The sequence below is a fragment of the Lepisma saccharinum genome, chromosome 26, assembly GCF_977018435.1.
Source record: "Lepisma saccharinum chromosome 26, izLepSacc3.1, whole genome shotgun sequence".
NCBI lineage: Eukaryota > Metazoa > Arthropoda > Insecta > Zygentoma > Lepismatidae > Lepisma > Lepisma saccharinum.
The window spans coordinates 52,004,944-52,032,363 of NC_139254.1; the positions used below are offsets into that span (position 1 = coordinate 52,004,944).

Genomic DNA, 27,420 nt, shown 5'->3' on the forward strand with positions numbered 1-27,420 from the left:
TCATTACTGATTGAAGAACTCCACACGTCTAGGTAGGATTGTGGGCGGAAGACTGGCAGTCGGGAGATAGGCCAAGGCCCTTACGGTCTGAAGACCCACAGGTTATTATTATTATTACTTGTGTTGTATTGTCACAAAAGTCCCACAGAATCCCATTGTGGATTTTGGAGAAATCACATCATAAATATGGCCACCATCAAAACATGTAATGCAGCCATTTGTGGTATATTCTGAAAATTTGACTTGGTGTACCGCAACAATTCTATTTATTGTATATTAGGAATGGGACCAATTAATCGGTACTCTTATCGGTATCAGCCGATATAGGTATATAAGTAAAATTACCAATTATTTTACCGATCCGATATATCAATAAATATATTTTAGTTTAGTGCAAAATTCTGCCATTATATTTTTTATGGATAATCTCCAAGTGCTACTTTCTAACAAAGGAAATGTCTAAATATGCAACTTCATTTGCAAATGTATTTGCCTTGAAACACAATTTATTAAGGTTAATGCACCATTTAGGTACTTCAAGGACCATTTGGAATTTTATATTTGATGGGTAGAATATCTGTTATCAGTATCGGCAAATTTTATATCGGTACTTTATTTGTATCGGTCAAAATTTCATATCAGCCCATCCCTATTGTATATTAATTAGTGGAGCCCGGAAGTTCAGGCATTTATTTTCGTTAAAATAGGCAGGCAAAAAGGCATTTATAATGTGGAAAATAGGCACTAAAAATGAAAAAAAAAGGCAAAATAAACCGAAAAAAGGCACATTTGGAAGTCGCTTACTTTTATCTATAATTTCTGGCAAAAGAGCATTTCAATTTTCTCCGTCTTGATTGCACATAACTACAAGGTGTTTTTTAAGTTCTCAACATTCATTGATAGTCGTCTGTCAGAGAATATTTCTCATAATAAAAAATGATCTTTCTACTTCGACAGAAGTTATTGGAGCATACATAAAACAAGCTAATGTAGCTGGACTCATTTTGGTAACAGCATTTTCACCTTTTAGAATATCACAAATTGTTTTCAATTGTTTCAAGTCCTTATTTGCACTCACTACCCGTTTGCACTTCTCCGCAACAGCTGACCCCTTTTCTCCTGGCACTTCCATCATCTGCTGCATAGATTCCTCTAAGATTTTCATGGATGCTATAATTGTAATTGTCTCTGGCAATGCACCATAATGTGCAAAAATAAACGACAGTTCATTCTTCAGTTCTGAATAGCACAGGAGTTTTTCACTTCACGAATTGAAGCCGCTTCATTTTCTGGAAGAGCATCGATCACCTCACTGATTTTTTCAAGGTTAGCATAATATATAGCTGCTGATATCAAGGTTCCCCATCTTGTCAAGACTGGTTGCGGAGGTAAACTAAGCTCAGGCGTAACTTCCTGAAATGTTCGGGTTCGAGAGGGAGATTTCAGAAATATCTTCTTTGTGTTCGAAATCAACCTATCCACTTCAGCAGTCAATCATGCACAAGGAAATGTTAACCGAAAGGCAGTATCCGAACTCATCATAAAATACTTTTTTCTCACACTTTTCTCCTTCAGCAATGTTGAAACATGCATGAGTTCAATATTACTTAAATAAGGCGAAAATTATTCACATAATAAACGGAAGAAAAGTAAATGCCAACATATTTTTTTAAAAAAATGGTCAAATTTCATTGAAAAAGGCAAAAAAAGGCATTATAATTAAAAATAGGCAGTGGGGTCCCAAATAGGCAAAATGAAAAGGGTTCTAAAACATTCGAAACAACATAAAAAACGAATACCCTGAAAAAAATTATCAATACATGCAGTAGATAAAAAGAGGCATTTTGCCAAACTTCCGGGCTCTATTAATTAGATATAAGAGAAATAAAACACCAACGCAGGTATGCAAGAAAAACAAAAACAGAAATCTGACAACCTTAAATTTTCCGGCAATTTCTATATAGTACAGTGGAACCCCAATTTTATATTCCCGCATTATACATTCAATCCTGATGGTCGCAACATAGCAAAATGTTACAAAATTTTCCTCAATTTCACATTTTCCTGCATTTTAAGTTTTTTGGCTTGGTCCCCTGAACAAACGTAAAATCGAGGTGCTACTGCACATGAAAAATTTAGGTAACATGGGTCAATATGCCACTGGAAGGCATATTGATGATGTCATTTCTTTGAAATCTGCAACAGGATTCTTTGGGACTTTTTTTGACAAATACAACTCAAGTAGTACTATATTCCAGCAAGTCTACTTTTTTTTTTCAGGTTTGTCTCCAAATATGTATAATTTGACAGCACTAAGGTGATTTTTTAATCATTTTTTTGAGTGCAACAATTAATGATAAAATTTTGTTAATGCAAAATTAACACAATAAAAATCCAATTGCTACTTCTGCTATATCACCAAAGAACTGTAAATTTCATCAAAAACGTCACATGTAAACACATAATACAAACATACATAGCTGCAGTTACTACAATTTTTACCTTTTACACCATTAGGCTGTTCCAGACTTAACAGTGCAATACTATAACTGTTTTAATCTCATATTTACCATTGATAAGCACATTAAACTTAACAGGAAGCTTATAAAAACAGACTTCAATATTTTAAAAAAAGACACACACAGACCCCCTTTATATCTAAAAATGAGAAATACTTCTTACATTTTTATGAATTTTGTATTTCACAAGATAAAATTTAGTTGACAATGCCTTTCTCTGAGAATTAATTCATCAAAGATATATAAAAAAAACCCTGGGATATCTAACTTAACAAAAGTTCAAGCACATGCACTTAAATAACAGTCTTTTGGCTCTACGCATTGGAAACTAATAATGTACCCATTCAAATTTTCTCTTTTTTTTTTTCTTCTAAGGTATCCGCTTCTCTCGACCTGCTGCTCCGATTGGACTTTGGACTAACACAAAAAAAAATATTGTGCTGTTACCATCTCAACTGAAGAGTATCTATGTGTTTTAAACCTTGTAAATAAAAAAAAATAAAGTTGAAAAAGATATCAAACGTCATGATGCAATGTCATACAAAATGACAGCTTCTTTTATAAAAAATGTCACCTTTACAACTATTTTTTAATATGTATATTTTAACTCCTTCATTATAAGTAAAACTCCCTACATGAAACCATGTAAAATAAGTGTGGAAGTTATCGATACAGTTTCTTCTTATGCTATGGTGTTAAATTTCAAATTCTGAGCTACCACACGACTCCTGTAACAGTTTACTTCACGGAACAAAATTACAGGCACAGAAAATTTCTGTATGTAATATATTGACCATCGTTTATATGAATATATAAAACTGTAACAGACCAAGATATGTATCCCAATCAGAATGAAAAATGACTGGCAGAGAGTGATTTCATAAAGTAATTTTAAAAAACGCAACAGGATTATTGCATACAAGTTATTTACCTTATTTTTTTACATGAGAGGAGTAGAAAACAGAGCAATTAATCAATTGTTTAGATAGATGCTTTAACACTTTTTGCTTTCACTATGTTGAATCGAAATACCAATAGCAAACACATCTGAGGTTGCATATCTTTTTTTAACACTTAAAAAAAAATGAGAACATAGCATTTTCAAAAAAGAAACTCTTTTTGAACACTCCATGAAACACTGTAGTGACTAGTATGCGACTACTGAGACTTCTAATCAAGTACATTTCAGAGAACACTATTTTAATGAGCGAATCATCTGTTACAGGTAGTTCCACCATACAGAAAGGTCTATCACATGTTCAATCAAAACAGAATACCTTAGCTGAGAACATTTTTTTTTGTCCAACCCATTAATAATTGTAACAAGATTTGCACCTGCTGTTATAATGTCCTTTTATTTTATTTAACAAATGCCTCCTATTATTTCACAGGAACAAATCCTTAAGAAGATGGTCAACAACACACTACAATTGTAAATTTTCTATATCTCTCCGAAGATATAAAACACAGTTTAGCCACCATTGTACGTCAATACTCCCCATACATTTCTTCGCAGTGTGAGTAGCATATAACTTGAATGTATCCCATCACTCTTTGCACTACACAGTAGCACTGTAGGTCAACTGCCACTTCCCGCACCTTCAGTGAGAATCTTAAAGTGCTTTGGTTAAGGCCTATCTTGTCACAGTCTGCACAGCTTAGCGAGGCAGCCATGTTGGAAGAAAATCAAAACTTGAAACCGTCGCTTGGTATGCTAGTGTTTGGGTCAAACTGGAAGCCTCCGTCTGTTGTCTGTGGTACTAAGTTTGGATCATCTTCTACCTGCAAGAATGGAAGAACAAAATCTACATGAACTGGAGGAAATGTATTAAAAAAATATGATGATGCTTTTTCTGCTGAAGACTAGAAGACTATAGCAGAAACACAAGCAAAACAACCTGCGCAGACCCGCAACTCCTGTGCACCGTACTCTCGTGGGGAGGGGAGGTGGAGAGCGAACCATGCTTCCTTACGACCCGAGCTGACCAGAAGAAGGGAAAGCTGCACAGGGACTTTATGTCCAAGGTTTTTTCCTTGTGGTCGCTCTAAAGTACAGGAAAATCAAATTCAGATGAAGGGTCCAAGGAAAAAATCCAAGCAAATATTCGTAAGCAAGGTAGTGGTGTCATTTCATTCCATGTTAATGCTGTACTGGACCTTACAACATGATTTCTTTTATTTCATACATCTGAAACTACCATTTATCGAATCATATACCTTTTGAACATTTTCATTTACATGTCTAAAACACATGGCCATGAAAATAGGCGGCTGGGAAGAATTGCTCGTGCCACATATGGGAAAAGCAAAGCGAGGGGGGGACACTGTGCTGCATCTTTGACACTTCGAGCAAATATTGTCACTTTGTATCACATGGATTACAAAGACCAACTCTACGAGATCTTTCATTCCTAAACCTCCAAACACACAGGGTTGTGCTCAGACATGGCAACAGCGCCAACTTCTTCCACCGGCCTAAATTCATGGCCATGTGTTTAGTAACGTTTTGCAATTAAAATTTCACTTTTGGAGTTTGACGAATGTTGACTTTGTTGGTTTTTCCCCCTGAACCTTCAGTTTTGTGTGTCAAAATGTACGAAAACAGGACATGCTCGAAAACTTTAAAATAATGTTTTAATGTGTTACAAATTCATTCATGTTATGGGAATTTACATGTGGTAAGATATTAATATGCACACACATTTTTCTTCCCTTCTTATCTAGAGTTGAGCCAACAACAATAGGGGCTAAGTCAATTCCAGTGGTTTGATTTTTGTTATTAAGTGCCACTTTTTTTTAAATTTTGGATAACCTCAAAAATGAGAATGAGTGATGAAGTAGAACACTGGGCTAACCACTACATCTTGAAGATCAGCCCAGTACCGGTGATACTGGGATTCGAAATTATCAGTTTTAATTTTATTTACTAATACCACCTAACACTTGACTGGTATTAGAATCATTCTGAGGTCCACTAAAATGGAAGTTACACAAACTTCGAAGTTTCCATTGATTTTGCACCAACATTATGTGAAAAAACTGTATTTTGTGATTATGTAATAGCTAGATTAACATTCTGATGCAATTCTTGAAAAACTAAGGTAAAACTGGTCAATTGATGCTTACACTTAGAGCGGAATATTCACCCACTAATACCGGCTGGCCCATAAATAGTAGAACACACTTTGAATCACCATAACTTCTGGCGGAAGTGCATTTTCTGACGGGTTTAACTTGTAACATGTAGCACAAGTGTCATATTGCAATGCTCTAAAGATGATCCTGATCGCCCCCTGCAGTTTGCTGAAGAGTGGCTTACCAAGTTGGAAGAGGACCCACCGTTGGAACAGTGTGTCGTGTGGACTGATGAAGCCAAATTTCACCTGTCCGGTAGTGTAAACAGACATAATTGTGTTTACTGGCTTCATTCGAATCCAAATGTGGTAGTCGAGTACGATGATAAAAGACCCAGTGTCATGGTCTGGGGAGGTGTTACGTACCAAGGTGCCATTGGCCCTTTCTTCTTTGAAGATGGCGTCAATGGTGAGAATTACCTGAAGCTCATTAGGGACACTGTTTACCCTTTACTCCAACAGACACACCACTTTGATCAGTTGTGGTGGCAGCAGGATGGAGCTCCCCCTCATTATGCCACAATTGTACGGAATTGGTTGGACCAGGCATTCACCGGACGTTGGATCGGACGTGGCGGGTCAATTGAATGCCCACTCTCCTGGCCTCACCCCACCAGACTTAAATACCTGTGGGGGTATTTAAAGGATAACATTTATTCCCGCAACATCAACACCCTACAGGACCTGAAGGATGTGATTACTGAGGAATTTACTGCTGTTCCTCATGAACTGTGTGCAAAAGCATGTGAAAATGTGTCTTTGCGATTACAGGCCTGAATTGACGCTGCTGGCATGCAAGTTGATTACACAATGGAAAACCGATATTAAAGTGTGTTTGTGTTACAAAATAAGCCATCTGTTTTTTTTTTGTTTTTTTTTCATGCCACTCTGCAAGAAGTTACGGCACTTCAAAGTATGGTCTGTATTAAAGAATATTGTCAACAACTTTTGTTACAATTTTCAAGCATCATCATTAGTGAATTGTTAAAAGATTATCAGCATCTGTACAAGTATCAGTTTAGCCTAAATTGAAACTAATTTAAAAAAAAAACAAAAAAAACAGGTGTAAAACAACTGTCTGTTGTTTCAGGGTTGATATATGTGGCACTTACTTCTTATCAAGTACCCCTGGTTGCACAACACCAGGACACCTTGTACATTCAAAGTGAAAAAAAGACCAAAAATTGTTAACTTTTAATGATACAACTTCTAATTATTAAAGCTTTATAATATATCTCCTGTTTTAGCAGTAGAAATGCACTTGACAATAAATTTCACTGTTAAGAGAAATTTTAAATTTGTCAATAAACCCTGAAATAAGCTGTATATTTACTCATAAATTTAAACGCAACTTTGCATGTAAGCGTTGTTATCTAAATATTATCGCTGGCTCGATCTGAATACAGTGGTATCGGCACTGGAAAACACTGGTTCAATTTTATTTATTGATACTTTTCCGGCATTTGGATTGTTCACGGGGTCCACAAAAAGCCACTTGACCCCTTTGGTGGAGTCAAATTATCCTGGAAGTAATGCACAATTTTAAGTTTCCTTATATTTTGTACGAATATTATGTGAAAAACTGTATTTTGTTTAAGAGTTGTGCTTTTAAGTCCACTTTATGCACAGAAAGGCTAATCGAGAGCTTAAGTGTCGCGGTAGCTCAGTTGTTAGGGCATCTGACTACGATGCGAGAGACCCAGGTTCGATCCAAGGAGGGGAAGAACCAGGATTTTTTCCACATGTTCAAGCAGCTCCAGTGCCACACAGCATTGTATAAAGTGGGTACCTGGAGGAAACTGGGGGGGAGGGGGCTAAAGGCAGCCAGGGGCATGGTGCTGATCACATCACCCCCATCTTCGGCTGTGATCAAGGAAGTGTGGGGTCCTAACTCCACACCCCTTATATGCCTTCATAGCATGGTGCAAAGCACAGGGGAGCACTTTACTTTTTTACTTTACCTACAGTTTAAAGTGTAATCCAAACCACTTGCCCCTCCACTGGGTATCAAAACCTTGATTACATAACAGGATTTCTTTTTATATTTTGATGAAATTTTTTAATATTCTATAACAAAACTGGTAAATTTATGTTTTTAATTGGAGTGGAATATTCAACCACTAATATTAATCAATATCTTGGACAAGTCTTAATTGTTACAATTTTTAAGCATCAGTATTGGTACCAGTATGGGTTATCGGTTCAAACTGGTATCAGCTCTGTCCTACTAAATAACGTGATAAAATTTGAAGGTGCTGCGGTGGCTCAGTCGGTAACGTGTCTGACTATCTGGAAGGCATTACCCCCACACCCCCTATACGTCTTCATGGCATCATGCTATGCACAGGGGAGCACTTTACCTTTTTTACCTGCTTATATTGGCAGGAGCTCCTAACCAGATGCAAATACCATGTACCCTGGAGAAATGTAAGCATTTAATGCAGGCTCAACCAAAGCTCAAAGTTGGTATCTGGCTTACTGTGCCACTACTCTTACCAAAACATCTAATGAGCCCACCCTGGTTTCACTTGATTTTATGCTTACGCTATTTCACTTGTCTGCAATTCACGATTAAAATTACCACCTGAGCGCTATACTGAACTCAACTCCAACTGGCGGCTGGGAAACAGCGAATCAGTTGAATTTTCTTCGACTGAGATCAAGCATTTTCGAGTCACAAGGCACCAAATGTTGTTCGTGGGACGAAACAAATGAGTGTTGGGTGCACCACATGTTGCCAAACATACTGTAAAGCTAGAAAGAGTTCAGGTTAAAGAAAGCTATTCAGGTTAAAGAAAGCTAAAGGGGTTACTTAGTTTAGCTTTAAAATATTCATTTTGTCACATGAAAAATCAATTAATCACAGAATCCATTTCTCCCCATAACGCTGTCGAGAAAAGAGGAAAAAAATATATGCATTTTGCATAATTTCCAGGATATTAAGACTGCAACAATGTCACGTGGTATTTTTGTGGGCCCTACGAAACATCCAGACTCCAGAAAGCATTGACCTGTATCAGTGATTAATTTCCAATACCTATGGCAAAATCTTTAACTATACCATCCCGAAACAGAAGAAGGAAGTATAAACAAATTGTACTTACGTCTTCCGAAAAATACTGTTCTATTATAACATAAGCTAACTTGTAAATTTCCTCATTTTCATGGTTTTGAAGAGCCTCAATTTTGTCTAATCCTGAAAAATAGAAAGTGCCATTAGTAACAGCAGAAGAAAAGGGTATTTTTGTAGGTACACAGAAAGTACAGGGTGAGCATAAAGTCTTTCCCTGATTACAAACTTTTATTGCTAAAGAACTATGCTAGATACAGATATGAGGTTTGTTGGAAATGGTAGCTTAACTCATAATGTTTTGTTATGAGTAAACTTCGACATGTGCTCCCTTTGTTGCCCTTAGAACGTCTAGGCGATACTCAATTTCTCTCCATGTCTTTGCCAACATCTCTTTCGTCACAGTCTCTATAGCATCCTGTATTCGTGTCTGAAGAGTTTGCATATCAGGAACTGGTGAACTAAAAAAGGAGGTGCAACGTAAAAAAATCATAATCAGGGGAAGACTTTATGCTCACCCTGTATAGTAATATCCACAAGCACATAAAATGAGAAGTGGAATAAAATGTACTTTCACCTTAGAAGATAAACAGGGATGGTAACTATCAACGGGTACGCAATTGGCCAGTAATTGCAAGTGAATTTGATATTTTGTAATTATGGTAAGACTGAAAAAAATATTATTGCACCAGAAGTTGTTTATGTACGTGCAATGATACATCCTAATCACATTTCTGATGCCCATAAAATTGTGAAATATGCAAATTTGGCACATTGTGCAATTTTCCATTTTTTTAAAAAAAATCAGCATATTTTGAACTTTAAATGCAAAAATCAAACATTCATAGTTGCAAAAGTACAAAGTCAAGTTGCTTGTTGATTTGGTTGAATAAACTTTATCACCTAATAAGTTGTTAAATGGGGAAATATAATTAACTTCATTCAAGGTTATATTTAGTTTATCTGACTTACATATATTTTGTTAATGGTTACAACAAACTTATGAATCTTGCTACTGAAGTTATGCAATTACAATGCGAGTTAAACAACACACTGAAGTCATGATTTCTGATGTATGTATTTGGAGCAAAAAATGCTCTAAAATAAAAATGCAGATTTTGACAATAACAGCACCTAGGTTTTACTGTGGCTAAGAGTCCCATCGCCATCCTGTGCTTTAGGCCTTCTGCGAATTTCTCTGTTTCACATCTACACTGATATTTTTGGTAAAGAAAAAAGCAAAATTTCGGTACAAAAACAGTCAATTTTGGGTTTAAAAGCGGTAAGTAAAATAAAATTTTGCTGTTATAGCGGTGAAAAAGCTGTATATAAAATTACATTTTGGTTTTAAAATTGTGATTATAACCCTAAATTTGATTTCAAAACTGCTCTTACTACACAAAATAAACAAATCCCTTCTACTAACACATTTATGTTGTTATCAGAATATTAAGTTTATTCCTGTATAAAGGGTTCCACTTTTGCTTCTCAAATATTTACAGCAGAATTAATCAATTTTCCGTAAATTGGGTAACTCACAGGATAATTCTCACTTCAGAAAGTGTCGTGGCAATAAATAAACTCTAAAATTTCATGTTTAAGGGTCTATTTCGGATTTTGCAGTTCATTTCGTGACAAAACAGGGTAGGAAAATGCACTTCACACCTTTCACAAACATGAAAAATTAGCATTACAATGTGTTATTTCACATTTCTTGTTTTCGTCAAAAACGAAATATGCATGCCTTTACTGAAATAAATTTCATAGCTACACTGTTTCAGGTTTGCATTCAGAGGCTTGTCTGCCATTTTGTTTTGTAAGAGACTCACACTGCCCATGTTGTTAGCACTCCATGTGGCAACAAGAAAATGGTCTTGTGTAAGTAAATCTTTTTTGTTTACATCTGGGTGTGTTCCATTCTTCTTAAAATTTGGAAGTTTTGGTTTGACTTGAACGAGCAGTGCACACACGTGTAGGGTTACCAGACACTCATTTTCCCCTGATATGTCCTATGCTTTTAGCCTTATGTCCAGCATCTGGGAGGAATTTGGTAAAAATCATAAATGTCCATTTTGAATGTTGCATAATTGAAGAAAATATGTGTTTCAGTTGAACAAAGAGAAATGATCAAGTCTATGGATCACAAGAAGTGTGATTAGTAAGGCCACGATAGTTATACATTTTGCATAAATTAATCTCATAAGTTTTCTGTTATAAAACGGCTTGATACTTTAGAAGCAAAAAAACACTAATACAATTGTAATTTAAGTTTGTGCATTGGCGATTGCCTTCTTCATAAAAGAAACTTTCTATTTCCTTCCATCACTGCTGTTTATCCTCCACTTTCTATTACAAAACAAGGAATTAAAGACTTTCTTTTGTTGTCCTCGCAGGAACACTCAACCAGTACTCATTTTGGGAGATACAACAACTGTGCAACGGAGAGTCTATAGATGACCTTGAACTTGACGTGCCATTGTTGCCTTAAAATATTGTTCAATTGTACAGGGTGGTCACAAAGTGGGTGTCCCTTTATTTTCGACACTACGGTGGTAATAGTCAGATTACTTGATATGAACACATACCCGTGTCACTGATTAACCACCTCTGGGACTTGGGAGGTCCTTCAGAACGTACTGAGGGGAACGTCACTGCCCGGAAAAAGGTCTTATTCACACTTGCATTGCAAAGTGTGCCAAAATATGGCGCACAGTTCAACCATGCTACGAAAAAGACTGTCTCCATACCGATGTTCCGGACAATTAAACCATCAGGTATGTATTCATATCAAGCATTCAGCCATAACCACCGTAGTGTCGAAAATACAGGAGGGGGGGGGGGGGGGTATGCCCACTTTGTGACCACCCTGTATAATGTGAAGTAGAGCGTGTTTTTCAGAGTACAAAAATATTCTTGCCAAAAAAAAGGAGTTTCAAGATTGAAAATTTGAGATTTGCAATCGTGATCTAAAGGAATGTAATTTTTTTCACTTATAAAAGAGCAGTGTAAATGAGAGAAGTGTGTGTGGAGGAATTCAGAACTGCAACTTTTACATTTAGTACATCAATACTTGATAAATCATAGGAGACAAAAAAAAGAACAAATATCTGTTTACATGTAGGGTTTTTGTGGTAAATAAAGGAAAACAAATATTTAAAAAAATGGTAAGGTGTTTTTCATTCTAGTGCATAACTATCTGGGCCCAAGAATAAGTACACTACTCTTTGTACATCTATACCATGTCTGATTACAAGAACATTTGTGAAAATTAGATTATTGCACATAATGCACAAGTATTTTTTTTCAGTCATATTTTACACTAATAGGCACTAAAAAATGAAAGAAAAAGAACAGTAGAGCCACTCCTTGTGAAAGTGGACAAACAAGGTTAATGTATTTATATTGAAAGTATCACTTATTACTAGAGGCATGCATATTTCGTTTTTGACAAAAACACGAAATGTTTAATAACACATTCTAATGTTAATTTTTCATGTTTCTGAAAGGTGTGAGGTGCATTTTCCTACCCTGTTTTGTCACGAAATGATGCGAAATGAACTGCAAAATGAGAAATAAACTTTTAAACATGAAATTTATCGTTTATATGCCGACACGACACTTTGTGAAGTATCCTGTGAGTTATGCAATTCACGGAAAATTGATTAATGCTGCTGTAAATATTTGAGAAGCAAAAATGGACTCCTTTATACAGAAATAAGCTTAATATTCTGGTAATGATTTAATGTGCTATTAGAAGGGATAAGTTTATTTTTTGTAATAGTGCAGTTTTTAAATCAAATTTGGGATTATATTCACATTTTTTAAAACCAAAAGGTCATTTTATATGGCACTCTTTCACCGCTATAACAGTGAAATTTCATTTTACTTACCGCTTTTGAATCCAAAATTGACTGTTTTTGTACCAAAATTTTGCTTTCATATTTACAAAAAATATGTGCCTCTACTTATTACATATGAAATTACATATGTAGAATTTGGAATTATTAATACAAACATTGGTTTCATAACTTTTAAATAACATTGTTTCAAACCTATTACTTTTTATAGTAGATGTGAAATTTTGTGTGGCGTTTGCATTTAATTTAGTTTCATTATGATACAGTATTATATCATACGAAAACTAAATGAATTCTAATTTTGTTCTAATTGTCTCATTTATTGTTCCTATATCTAAGCTTTGAAGTATTCTACTTAAATTCTGAACAAACCTTAGTTTGCAGAATCTAATTATGATAATTCTAATAGGCTTTGCATTGTTCCATAATGCTACACGTGCATGATGTTACACCAGTCGCAGACAAAAAATGTTTATGAAAAAAGTGTGTAGTAATATTTTTAGAAACTAGAAGCATCTAAATGTCGAGTAAAGTTTGTTTTGTGAAAATAAAATGAAATTGTTTCAGTAAACCCATATATTTCACAGAGTTTTCTGAAAGACTGAGGAAGGTCTCGTAAAGTCAAGTCTCAGAAGTGTCACAACCGTCAGAATTACAAAAAATGTTATTTTCTGTAGCTGAAAATTAAGTTGGGGAAGGAATATTCTGAAATGAAATAACTAGGGCTAGGATTTTGATGCAAATGCATCTTTTTTTTTTTTTTTGGTAAGGCAGAAACATTGCATAAGTAGATAGGAACGTGTTTTACTCGAGGAATTTTTTTGCATTTTTTTACCCTTTTTAAAGTAAAGGTCATTTTTTAAACTCTTTAAACCGTTTAAGTCATTTTTCGGCCTTTAAAGTAATCTTATGCATTTTTCTACATTTTGGTGAAAGAAAGGACATTTTACACGCAAATGTAACCCTTTCAAAATGAGAGGTTCCAGACTCGTCTCATTGCCTTCAGCTCAGTTCTGAACGACTGTGTTTGAAGAAACAAAGAAATCCTGTGCAGTATTGTTGATACAAGCTGTTGTGTAACAATTCAGCTCAAACAATGTGATTTCCCCCTCATTGTCGCCAGACGGATTATTGTTAAAAAAACAAGGGGTACAAAGTTTTCTGTTCTGTATCAGACATTTTGTCAGGGAAGCAATTTGCACTCCATGGAATTGAAAGTGACTTAACAGCTAGTGATATTGTTTATTTCAAGTACGCTCCTCTTGTCTGACAACCGACAATCATTCGCTTTTGAAAATTTGCATATGATTTTCGTTGCACTTAAAGTGTAAAAGATGACAAAAAATGAACTTTCTTACTTGTAGTACCATACGCAATGAACATGTGATAGATACTGTAATGTTAATTTGTAATTTGAATTTCTTTCTAGTTTATAGGGCATTTTCTTGCATGTCTTAGGTCATCAAAATCCTAGCCCTACTTATAACTTTCATCAAGGAAAATGAAATTACATGAATTGAGTTACATATTTGATGGTGCTAAGAAAATTACTTCTAATGAATGTAAATTTGTCTGAATGTTACACACGTCACAATGGAATTGTCCCATACAAAGTAATATATACATATGAGGCAACATTTAAATGATGCAATGAAAACTAAGGTTAAGAATAAAAACATTACCTCCACACTCCTCTATCATGTTGGCGAGAGCCACTATTCGATGTCCTGCCATTTTCAAAATATTGTTAATGCCATCTAGCACCACTTGAATAACCTGGGTATCTTTACAGTTCAATAAATTACAAAATGGAGGAATCACACCTTCTTGGATTAAATAGGCAACTTGTTCGTTATTTCCACTAATGGTAAGGTTACTAATTGCCCATGCAGCTTCTTTCTGAGTTTGGAATTCACCCTGTAAAATAAATTAATATATTAATGCAATCAAAGTATGAGCATGAAATTAAAAATTTATTAGAGCATAGTTTATCCCTTGTGCCAGCCAACATCATAATAAAAACCGTGGGACCCCAATTTTTTGTTCACAGATTTTTATTTTCTTTTCACCTTGTTCCATTGAAGCGCTTAAAACAAGGTTCCAGTGCAAGCCAGAACTTTATTTGTTTGTTTCTTCTGGTTTCTTTGTGGCACATATTTTATATTTATTAAGGTCACGTGTAAATCTATATATTTACAGTGGAACCCCCATTTTTACATTTTCCCTCATTTTTTCATCTTAGTCTCCAGAAAATAATAAAAATTAAGGTTCCACTGCATATTCTTTACGCTGGAAGTATACCACAGATGATGATAATTTAATCACAATATCCAGTTTATTCCAACAATTTTGTTGCAAAAATAATGAAAATTAGGTATCTTGTTAATTTCTAGAATACTTTAGACTATGTAAAAATGTTGAGCTGCATTTTTACAAACCATTTCAGAGTTGTGGATTCGGTGAGACCCCAAGCCCAGCATATTTATAACATAATTACATTGCTGCTGGATATGCAGCAAGATGAGTAAGAAAATAATTTCTTGAACCTAAATTGTGCTGCATGTTATATACTACAAGATATAATTTATTGCTGCTTTTCCCTATCAAAAGCAAGTAATATAATTAGGCCTTGTTTCCATATTAAAAACACTAAGTTGCTGACCAAGGCAATTCATTAAGATTTAAAAACACTTTACTAAACTAAAAACTAGTTTAGGTCTTAGTCTGAGGAAGACCCTGATACAGGATTGAAACGTTACATGTAAAGTGTTTTTAAATCTTAATAAACTGCCGGTCAGCAACTTAGTGTTTTCAAAACCAGGGTGCATGTTATACACATACATGCATTATACGCTACCTTCGATTAACAACCATCTGATTTTTCAAACCACATGGGTTTTTCATCAGTGACGGGAAAGGAGTCGAGCATTACACATGGGTCAACAATAGGTAGTAGTGTGAAAATATGCCAAAACTCACCCGACTTAAATGTTGAATAACTTTTGGGACTAAACCTGCATCGATAACAGCCTGGACTTGCTGCTGATTGCCTGCTGTGATGTTGGAAAGAAACCACACAGCTTCCTGCAACGGAAAAGAAAAGCGTCGATTAGATGTTCAATGACAAAACTAAATACACATGTATATTCCCTTACATCTTCAAGCCAAGGACAACATGCATTACGATCAGAAAAAAACATTTCTTTAAAAACCAGGAACATCATGACGCCTGTTCATGTTTAACATATTATTTTGGGCTGACTAGATACCACTTTGAAATATGCCAATACCCTTTCGAATTCCCATACTTGAAAACTGTAACAAATCAAAGTAGGGGAGAGTGGGGGAACAAGAAACATGAAAAATGAACATGGCCAACAATTTTAAATTTCTAGCATTGATAATGTTTTCTTGCATAGTTGGTAACCCAATGTACACAGAAAAAATAATGAGCTCAACTGTGCAATAAAACGAGCACACAAAAATTATACAATAATTGACAATTTTTTTCCACCTTATTACCCCAACAGGGGTAATAAGAAACGAGCTGTGTATTTTAATGCATTCTATCAAACTGGCTGGAGTAAAAAGATACACTCAACATATGTATCTTATTTACCCATAAAATTTTGGTGCATATGTTTTTTTTATATATATTGTTTACTACAAAGGAAGGAAAATGCTAGAAAATAAATGTAATGGCAAAAGTTTTGATACAGCTCTATATTTTCAAAGTGAAAGCAACTGACATCGTCAAATACATATTTCTAATAGGTTTTATGGTAAATTAACAAAGTAAATCATATTTGCGACTTTGTAATGTCCTTTTTCTTCTCTGCATATAGTGTTTTGATTGTAACTAGGTCTGAGCAGCTTAAAGTAAATGATCCGTTTCAGTTTAAAGATACAGGGCCACACAAGATAAAATCTTTATGTACACTTTGTATGTCGTCATATGAAAGCCAATTAAAAATACCCAAAGATTCTTTGAGGAACTTGATTATGCAGCTGTCTTCTTGAACTTTAGTAACTCGTCCCACATACCAGCTGATGCCATAGTATCGTTCTGACATAATAATATCTGTTTCACTATCTTCTTGATCTTCATGAGATGACTTCTGCTTGCCATGACGAGAAATCAAAGTGTTATTGATTATTGCCCAAAGCAAGGGTAATAGACATCATGTATCTTATTAGCCCATTTGCTTTTCATATTTGGGGTAATAAGATACATGACAATAATCACTCTCTATTTTTGTGACAAAATTAACAAAATAGGACCAGAAAATCCTATCTATTGTCCACAGAATCACGTAAAAAATATCAAGAATGTATAATCTGTATTTACTATAGAAAATAATATTAGTGTGAAAACGCTACTTTCCGATGGAATAGTTTCACACAAGCATAAACTAATGATGAAATAATGTTAAACACAACCACAATCTTCTGATTTTTTAAGTGATAGACAAATCATGAGGCTAGCTTGTGATTTTTTCAAATTTTTACTTTCACAAATAATGAAAATAAAAAAATAAGTTTCTTATTACCCCTGGTTTTTATTCCCCCACTCTCCCCTAGTTCAGAATGTTTTAAAGTTTTAACATACAAATTTTCCATTAAAGTATATCATAACAATCTCAAAGAGCATTGCTTTAAAATATTCAAAATTTCACATGAGAGAATCATTTATTCTTTATTTAAAGCAAAAATCTTTGCACAGCCTTGTTGCGTACATTAATTAAAAAGGTAAACAAACCGTTCAAGTTCTTCATGGGGGTCTCACCTATCACACACCTTATTGAGCTCTGCCCCACCCTTCGTCTGTCTGACATTAGGATAAATGCTCTCATTGTTAGGTTAGACATGTTAGATTTAGGCATAATACATTTCAAAACCTTTATTAAAAAAATAATACCTTTTTGGTCAACACCTGAAAAATTGCAGTGTATTTATCATGTGTTTATATTGCTAAGAACCCTAAACCTAGCAATGAAAGCAATTCGCACTTATATCAGACAAAGAATGGAGCGGAGCTCAATACGGTGTGCAATAAGTGAGACCCTCTTCATGGAACTTGTGGAATTTTATATCGGTACATCTCTAAGCGCATGACCATGAAAATAATAGGCAGCTGGGTAGAATTGTGTTGGTGCCACATACGGGAAAAGCAAAGCAAGAGCGAAACAAAGTTACTGGTTCCTGTTCACTGTGTGGCAACATCAATCAGGGTGTGACGTCTAATTTGAGCATCAGACCAACCCCCCCCCCCCTCTCTCTCTGGGGCACTTTCGAGTCCCCTTCGATATACAGTTGTCATCCCTGACCATTCGAGCAAATACAATGTTATCACATGGATTACAGAGACCAACTCTACGAGATCTTTCATTCTCTTAAGCCTCCGGACAGACGGTGTTGTGCTCCGACCTTGCAACAGTGCAAGCTTCTGACACCTGCTTAATTTCAAGATTGTGCGTTTAATAAGTATATTGGACATTGGAATCAGTTTAGATATGAGTGCTATAGAGAATAAACGGGGCTACATCATAGCCAAACGGTTAGTGCTTTCACATCTGGTGTGAGAGGCAAAAGCTTCAATTCCCAACGGGAGTCCTAAGTTCTACTATAGACCCAGCTTCACAAGTACAACTGGGGAGATACTTGAAGAAATAATACGCTCCAGTTCAGAAAGTAAAAAAAAATGCAGCGATGATACTCCACACTCTCATTGAAGAGCCACTTGGCAGGCCTTCAACCCCCTAAAGACTGTCGCATCATAAAGAGGAAGAGAAGGGTAAACACTGTGCATTTCAGCAACAAGGAATAGTTTCATAAGACCAGTAAATGTTACAACTACCACTGCTACCATTTCACAAGGTGTTATAGTGGAACCACTAGCAAAGAAACCTGCGCAGACCTACGACTCCCGTGAACCATACTCCCGTGTGAAGGGGGGAGAGTGGACCATTCTTCCTTATTGCCAGAGCTGATTGGAAAAAGGGAAAGCTGCGTGGGGACTTTTTGTTCAAGTTTTTTTTTTCCTTGTGGTAGCTCTATACCAGGGTGTCTGCAATTTCATAAAAACAAAATTCCCAGACTTTCCAGGTTTTCAGGAGCAAATCACTAAAGGGGGGGAGGGGTGTAATAAGGTCACTATATTTTAGCTTAACACCACACTTAGAGTCCAAGTTAATCAAGCTTTTAGAATATTTAATTCACATATTAAAAGTAATAACAAGAAGGAAAACTGAACAGAAGTTGACCGACAGGGATGAGCTTTTATGTAATACTCGGTAGGTATTGACTAACTTTTAACAAATAATTTATATTAAAGAATCATAATTATAGTAAAATTTAGTAATACAGTAAAACCTCATTAATCCAGACCCCGATAAGCAGGACTTCACTTAATCTGCACAGGAAAATGGACAAAAAAAAAGTAGAATGCGAGGTTTTAAATGTGGCTAGAAGACAACAAGAGAGCTTCCCAAAGAAAAGGCAGTCAACCACTGATGAAATTCTGTTTCCTGCAGACTTTGTATTGTGTATTTAGGCATATGCCCTTTAAATACACCATAATAAACGTGTTTTGTTGCTGTAACAGAGTTTCAATCCAGTTTCTACTGTTCGGTCAACTTATCCCCCCCCCCCCATTAGTTCAGATTAACGAGGTTTTACTGTATACCTATTAATCCTAAATATGTATGCAACACAAGTCAAAAATAGCATCAATAAAGGGTCAATTCCAATAACCACTTACTGTAATAGATTTCTCCATGACAATAGTTCTAACCATGGCACCTTTTCCTAGAGTATTTAATACTCCCTCTGTCCCATAATTATAGTCCGCTATGCTAAAATGATAGTACAGGAATGACAGACGAAGAGGCAGATGGAAAGCACAATTTGTACTGATCCTTGAGTAATAAAGTTGTATGACTCATTCCCGTGTTTCATGTTCTTCTTCTGTATACACCAATGTCACAGTTTGAATATCGGACAATTATTATGACACAACAAACGAAAATGTACCAGACAATAATTGTGGGACAGAGGGAGTATACAATTGCAACTGACTGCCAGCAATACTCAGTGTAGCAAACTGAAGTATTTTTTTGTCTACAACAAATATAACATTTCTTGCTTGTTTTTCTTATCTTCGTTAAAACGTACCTTTGGTACACTACTACAAAAACTTTGATTTTTCCAGAAACAGTAAATTTCCCTGACAATTCCAGACTGGTAGACAGCCTGGTTACATGTAACCGACGTACTATTTACATATTGTACATAAAACGTTCTACCTCATCCGATTGCTTACCTTGCATATCTTTTCCTTTTGATGTGAAAGAAGCGCAGGGAAGTGAGACAGGGCATCACAATTAAGAACTACCTGGGTCTGTTCATCGGTGCCTGTTACAATATTTCCGACAGCTCGCAAAGCAGCAGTTTGAACCTAAAAGAACAAAGAAAGGTTAGCATGTGCTCTGTGTTTTCATACGATTCTGTATTCACCTTGTAAGACATTATTAGGGGCATGCATATTTCGTTTTTGACGAAAAAACGAAATTTGAAAAAACACATTGTAGTGTTAATTTTTCATGTTTTTGAAAGGTGTGAGATGCATTTTGTGACCATGTTTTGTCACGAAATAATGCGAAATGAACTGCAAAAAGCGAAATTAACTCTTAAACAAGAAATTTTGGGTTTATTCACCAACACAATACCTTCTGTCTGAATTATCCTGCGAGTTATGCAATTCCCGGAAAATTGATTAATTCTGCTGTTAATATTGGAGAAACAAAAACTGACTCCTTTACACAGAAATAAACTTAATACTCGGATAACTACATAAATGGGCTATTGAAGTGAAATGTTAATTCTGTGGAATAAGTGTAGTTTTTAAATCAAATTTAGGATTATATTCACAATTTTAAAACCAAAATGTATTTTTATATACCACTTTTGATCCAATTTTTCACCGCAATAACACCGATATTTTATTTTATCTACCGCTTTTGAACCCGAAATTGACTCAGTTTTTATACCGAAATTTTGCATTTTTATTTACCAAAAACATGTGCCTCTAGACATTATAGAACATCATGAATTAACATTTTCATGGTACAGTAAAATGTATATCAGTCCACCGGTAATAAGTTTAAAGACTTGCAGGGTATACCCAGTTAGGAATATGGACATACAGACATCTTTATTTCATTTACATGAATATGATACATAAGACTGATATTTTATGCACAATATACGACACTCAATTGCTTCTTTAAACAAAACAAAAAAATACTAGGAAAGTGTTATTCACACACAGAAAAAGCAACAGCAGGAAGTGCTGAAGCTAAATTGAGGTTACAGGAGGTACAACTGAATTCTTCTCCAAGCTTGTATTTACGTTACTAGATTGTCAGCACTGCCCATTAAACTTTGTGGGTAATAAAGCCTTGCAACTTACTTACCTAAATTCAGAATGACAAATTGAAATAGTATTGTATTAAAAATTGTATTGGTTGGTCGCGGTGGCTCAGTCGGTAACGCGACTGACTACCATGCTAAAGGTCCCGGGTTCGATCCCCGGCCGGTCCAAATCCAGGAACTTTTCTAACGATGGAAGCAGCCCCGGCGCCCACCCAGCGTCGAATAACATGGGTACCTGGGGGAAACCCTGGGGGTGGTCAGGGGCATGATGCTGATCACATCACCCCCACTCACGACCGGATCAAGAAAGTGTGGGGCGTTAACCCCCACACCCCCTATACACCTTCATGGCGTGGTGCTATGCACAGGGGAGCACTTTACCTTTTTTTTTACCTTTTTTTATTATATTAAAAATGATTTGACATCAGTTTCATGTCTTCAAAAACACATTTACATAACACAAAGTTCACTTCAGCTAAAGAAAATAATATTCATACAAAGTTTTAAAATACATGATAACTAACACAAAATTCAGACAGTACTTTAATTTGTTTTTCAATTCAATTCTTCCAAATTTGAAGTTCATAGAGTTATTTGGTTACACACAAAAACGGTGAATACATCATCTAATTCAGTGAAAGTTATTCCGCAGAAATGAAAATCAGAATTTACCTTGACTTCCTTGTGTGACAACAGGGGAACCAGCTTTGGAACTACTCCACTATCAATTACCATCTGTATCTGTTCGTTCCCTCCATCTGTCAAATAACTTAAGGCCCAAACAGTATCTACCAATATCTGCAAATAAAAATAAAAGATTCTTTAAATACTTATTCATAAGTAGCATGGAAATTTAGTGAAACATGGTTTAAGTACAGGTGGTGGGGATGCTTAGAAACTAGGAGTGGTACAGAATAAATGGGTAATTGTTAAGGCTAAGTTGATACCAGTTGATGCCAATGCTCCTATCGATATTAATGCCAATACTTGGAAATTGAAGGAATATAAAATAAAATATATTTATTTATATTAACATATAGGCCTACATTTTCTATTGGAACGATACCTTATGATGCTACCAGGGTTTTGCTTGAAAATACCGTGAAAACCAGTTTTTACATTTTTCCTCATTATACAGGGTGTCCCAAAATTATTACCCTAATTTCATAATGGTCTTACTCTAGTGATTGCACAGATTTTGATTTTTCTCTTGCACATGCGTTGGATCAATCGTCGAGTTTTTCTGGCTATGCGAAATTAATATGCAGATTTGTCACTAGGGGCGCTGCTGCTGTTTAACCTGATTGTACAAGTGTATTCGAAGTTATGATCTGTCAATATATTTTTCTTTATTTGTGCAATCTGTGAACTAAAAGGTAATTTGAGATTAGGCAAAGGCCAGGGTCTCAACATGAGATAATCATTTAATTACAAGAGCCTCACTACTGGCATAGTTGTAAAGCCTTGTAATCAAGTGGTCTCAGGTTCAATACCCAGTGGAGGCACATAATGGTTCTCATTCCACTTTAAACTGAACGTCCAGTCCTGATAAATCTACCTCAAGCCCTTCTGTACATAAAGTGGACTTAAAAATTCCAAAACTCATCTAATCACAAATTCATCTCTCTCCAATGTTGTTTTTTTTTAAAAAAATGATAAAAATTACACATTTTGCTTAATTACTAGGATATTTAGACTAAAAAAGTGCCATACATCATTTGGGTGGAAGCAATGAAAAAGGCATACTCCAGAAAAGGGTTGGGGGGGTGTAAGGAATTAAATTCCAGTCGATGTTCTCCAATATCAATACGTAGGTGTTACATACGGAGAAACTAGTACTCACTTTATCAGCGAAACTGTTTTTTCTTTGCTCTATTAATTTCAGTGGCCACTGCCACCATCCTCGTTGGAACTTGTTGTACTGTTGCTTGGTGTGCTTCTATTGTTCGTAGTTCTCCAGCTGCTACTAGGTGCGCTGCTGTTAACTGTACGTCTGCATCCGTGTCGTCTGCTTTTTCCTGGCTGTTGTTAACTGTACGTCAGAGTCTGTGTCGTCTGCTATTTCCTGGCACTAACTGTTGTAGAAGGGGCATCCATGTGTTTCCTTGATTTTGATGTCTACGAATGTGTAGGCAGTGTGCTTGACTTGTACCTTTTGTGTTTTATGGCTATTGTATTTGATGTGTTTGGCAAGACCAGTAGTGGGTTGGGCTTTTTTTGCATCTGTTAGGTGTTGTTGGATTCTTTCACTGACAGATCTGACAGACCTGCCGATGTAATGTGCCTTGCACTCACACTCCGAGTCATATACACCTGGGTTATCAAGGGGGGAGAGGAAGTACCGTTCGTGTTTGTTTAGTTTATCAGCAGGCATTGGGCTTGTGCACTACTTTGATGCCATATGGGAGAAGACTTTAGTAAGTGGTTGGATGTGGTGGGCTGGTAGAACAAAGGAGGAAGAAAACAACAGTTTTGCGGATGAAGTGAGTACTACTTTCTCCATATTTATCTACTACTGCATCTCTCTTCTTCTAATTATGAACATAGGTGTTATTTTTGGCTCTGTTCTAGTAATTATATCGGGATGAGCTAACACATGCAAATCTGTACACTTATTAGTAAAACGGCCAATAATTTTACCAATTCAATATTGCTATAAGGAAATCAGTAATTGAGTGTATAGAATTGGTACCCTTAACTTTTATTGGTTACTATTAACACTTTAGCTGACATGGGCATTTTAGCGAATTGGCTATAGCATGCACAGTTGTACCGCCGGCGGTTCAAGTGTGTGTATTCCCAGGAGGCCAGCTGACCAGCCAGCGGCCACGTGGTCGTAAAATTCGAATTTGTCATGTTTTGTAAGGCTCTCTGTGCAGATAATTGGAGTCAATGTGGCCAGCTGGAAATAGTGTTTTCGTTAAACAAGCCCAATATTTATATTATTACTCTTATTTTTTCATTTCATTTATTATATTTTCATTATTATTGATTCCATTAGTACTAGCTAAAATATATTTGTGTAAATAAATTATTTCTGTCTATTTTTACTTACAAGAGAGCCACTGTGGTTAGTACACACGACACAATGCCAGGGGCCCGGGTTTGAACCCTGATTCAGACATGGTTATTTGTGTTTGTACCAATGAGAATCCAGATAATTGAGAGAAAGTTGATATGTGTGAAACTTGAGAAAAACTTGAAAACAGGAGATACTACCGCTTAGGGAAATTCCCTTTACGCAAAAGAGTCGGTATGGTGTGTGTCTGCCACGTGGGAGACCCAGGTTCAATTCCGGAGGTAGGTGATCTGATGTTGGAATTTTACAGACCTTGTCCCCGCATAAAGCCGCTTTTCGGCTCATCAAGCCTCAAATCAATGGGTACCTAAGGGCAACCTTGGGGGTAAAGGTGACCTAAGAGCTAAAACGATCACATAACCTCCAAAATGGCAGAGATCAAGCATATGTGATAATTTCATTACATTACGACCAATAGTTTGATTTTTGTAAGCGAAAATCAGGGGCCGAGAGTGAGTAAAACACCCTGTATTTATTTGATGTTTGCTATATCATATTGAATCTCTTGTGTACACTATTAAATATTGATTACAGTGATGGCAAAATGTTTTTGTGTATCTCTAAAATTTAAAACATTTCAGATATACAACTTATTAGTGTACAAAATAAGCTGAAAACATGAATAATCAGAACATATACACATACAGTAAACTTATTAACACCTACAAAAAAAATGTGAACATTTACACACACAAAAATCGCATGCTTCATGTTAAATAAAAACATACTTACATTAATATCTGTATGGTGTATTAAAACATTTAAAGCAGGAAGAATTTCCCTAATTGTTTGAACCGGTGGAGGAGGGTCTTTGTTCCGACAAAGATTTACAATCACCCAAGTCACATTCCTCAAGAAGCTGATGGGGATTTCCGGTTTAATAAATGAAAGCAATGGCTGAACAACTCCCAAAGTAATTACGTAATCACGGAGGTGAGGACCATCCCCTATTATGTTACCTGCAAGAGAAACACACACATTAGCATTGCAGAGAATAACTTTACAACATCAAGGATCTGTTGTGTCCAGATGTGAAAGTTTTGTATAACACTTTTCTGGCAAGTACAGTCAACACTTTCAAATCCAAACTTGGATAATTTGAACAGTAGTTTCTTTCACAGGGTGAGTCACGTTATTAATTGTTAATAACTATACTGGTTGCATTTCCAGCAGGTGGTTAATCTTCATGGTTATTTCTGTCTCTCTCTCCTCCAATCAGTGTGGGGCTTGATGGGTGTCAACAAACTCGGTTGCAAAGTGAAAGATGTAGGGGTAACATCACTCTCCCGAAGCAACATTGCCAAGCGTATACCCTGTACCAGCCAGCTGTAGACCAGGTGAACGAGAACAAGTCTCTGCGCAAGTAGTGACGTGAGACGGCTCCACCAATGAAGAGTGATAGAAACGGGATTGCTTAATGGACGACTGGAGTTACCCGCTTCGCTCTACAGCGTTGCAAACTTTTGAAAACTATAATACCGTGCGCACATGGCAAACGGACCGTATTTTTGTTTCTAGGTCCGTAAACTTGGATTAACCTATTAAGTCCGAATCGGTCATGTGCTGACCGATGGCATTTTTGGCCACAGTCCCAGTCGGCCATACCTTGACCGATGGAACAGAACCTTTTTTCGTCGCCTTGCAACCCTGTTCATTTTCTATGCTCATGACTCGAAGTGCGTGGAACTTGAACCCAAGAGTCTATATGAATCGACAGCGACGTGTTGCCAACCCATGTCGAAAATAACCCATGCACTTCATTGTGCATGTTGCCAACCCTCGACGAAAATAACTCGCGCACTTACTTTCTTTTTCATTTTTTTCTTCGGATGGCAAAGGCATTAGGTACAAAATAAATATTGAATTATAATGTAGACATGTGGTTGCAAATAGGACATAGAATTTGTTCCTATCCCATGTCTCAACAGGGACGGGGAGGGACAAAATTCTTGTCCTATTATCTTTTTTTTTTAATTTTCACATTTGAAGCCACGAATAATAACAAATACATACAGATAGCAACACTTCGTCTTTCTTATGCCAAAGTACATTTTATTCTTAGTAAAATGTTTGTTGTTTCACTAAATTATCTGCCATAGGAAGGAAGCTATAACGATTTTTGCTAAACCTTACAAAACTTGTTTAATGGTCTGGGACAGAGGTAAAAACTGCATAAGCGCCGCCACGGTACTTTAAAGGTTAAGATTTTTTTAGGGAAATGTTAGGGATAACAGTAAGCGCAAATTTTGACAAGCCGTACATTTAGCGTATGAACTAGGTCTGGACCATATGTCTGTACATGTACGATCAGAACCGTATGGTTGGCAACGCTGCGGTTTCACCACTCAATTTTCCTCCTCTTTGTCTGCTACTATGCACGGCCCTGCTCCACAGTTAGCTCGGACAGGGTTTAGTTCTGCTTTCACAAGTTGCATACTGACCAGTGGGTGGTTGTTCCTGGAAACATTATTGTTCAGGACCACATGTGCATACCATTAAATCCCGCTGATTTCTGGTGCTGATGATATATTGTTGTCCGACCTGAAAATGCGGAATGTCAGTGGAAGGAAATTCAACTGATCACTGATTTGCTGTTTCCCAGCTGCCAACTGGAAATGTGACCAGTATAACTGAGAAAAAAATATATACAATAGGAAGTCAGTGTAGACATCTTATGAAAAGACTTCTGGAAAACCAGTTCCATCAGGAAGCTGGATGCATGAAATTTGCAGAAGAAAAAAAAAACTCTTTGATATGATGGAACTTCCACCCACATAGTTTTAAAAAAGAAATGGGAAAATGCAGGAAATTTCCAAAATCTGACATCTCCTGCTGGACCCTTAATTTCTGCACCATGAAAATGTAAAATGTAAGTTTCATCAGGAACTCTTGAGTAATAAAGCATGCAGTACATAAAGGTAAAATCGCAATCATATGCCACGTTTCTAGTAACAATGTACAGTTTTTTCTTTAAAAAAAAAAAAAAAAAAATACTACTTTTTTTCTTAAATTAAAGTTAGCGATGATTTTAAAACACTTTACATATAACATTTCTACCCTCTATCAGGGTTTTCCTCAGACGAAGGAAGAACTAGACTAAAAAAAATTATAGAGGGTAGAAACATTACATGTAAAGTGTTTTTAAATGTGGAGCGATTTTACAATACCAGACAATTCCCCGATTTCGTTCATATTTCGCATACTCAATAATTTAGGGCTCCTAATCAAGAATCTGTAGTTAATATTTGGCTGTCACGTTTAGAATTTCGAAAAAAAGGAGGTCTGTGATCCCAACCAACAATGCACGACTGCTCATTATTTACAGGAA

The 27,420-nt window shown here is 36.0% G+C and overlaps 2 protein-coding genes across 3 annotated transcripts in view; one reads left to right on the plus strand and one right to left on the minus strand.

The window, feature by feature from the left end:
* Window positions 1-27,420, plus strand: part of LOC145979564 (uncharacterized) — a 420,647-nt gene that overhangs the window by 229,850 nt on the left and 163,377 nt on the right. The gene's annotated exons all lie outside the window — the stretch shown is intronic.
* The window catches only part of Kap-alpha3 (karyopherin alpha3), a 53,448-nt gene continuing 28,565 nt past the window's right edge, over window positions 2,538-27,420 (minus strand). The window contains exons 4-10 of one of the 2 annotated variants that reach the window (XM_083112727.1): window positions 24,825-25,051; window positions 21,686-21,811; window positions 19,902-20,036; window positions 15,560-15,664; window positions 14,263-14,497; window positions 8,758-8,849; window positions 2,538-4,301 (exon numbers count right to left, since the gene is read on the minus strand). In XM_083112727.1, the coding sequence (XP_082968853.1) occupies window positions 4,206-4,301; window positions 8,758-8,849; window positions 14,263-14,497; window positions 15,560-15,664; window positions 19,902-20,036; window positions 21,686-21,811; window positions 24,825-25,051 (1,016 nt within the window). In that variant the 3' untranslated portion in view covers window positions 2,538-4,205. The remainder of the gene's footprint in view (window positions 4,302-8,757; window positions 8,850-14,262; window positions 14,498-15,559; window positions 15,665-19,901; window positions 20,037-21,685; window positions 21,812-24,824; window positions 25,052-27,420) is intronic. The other variant, XM_083112726.1, reaches the window with a different exon arrangement.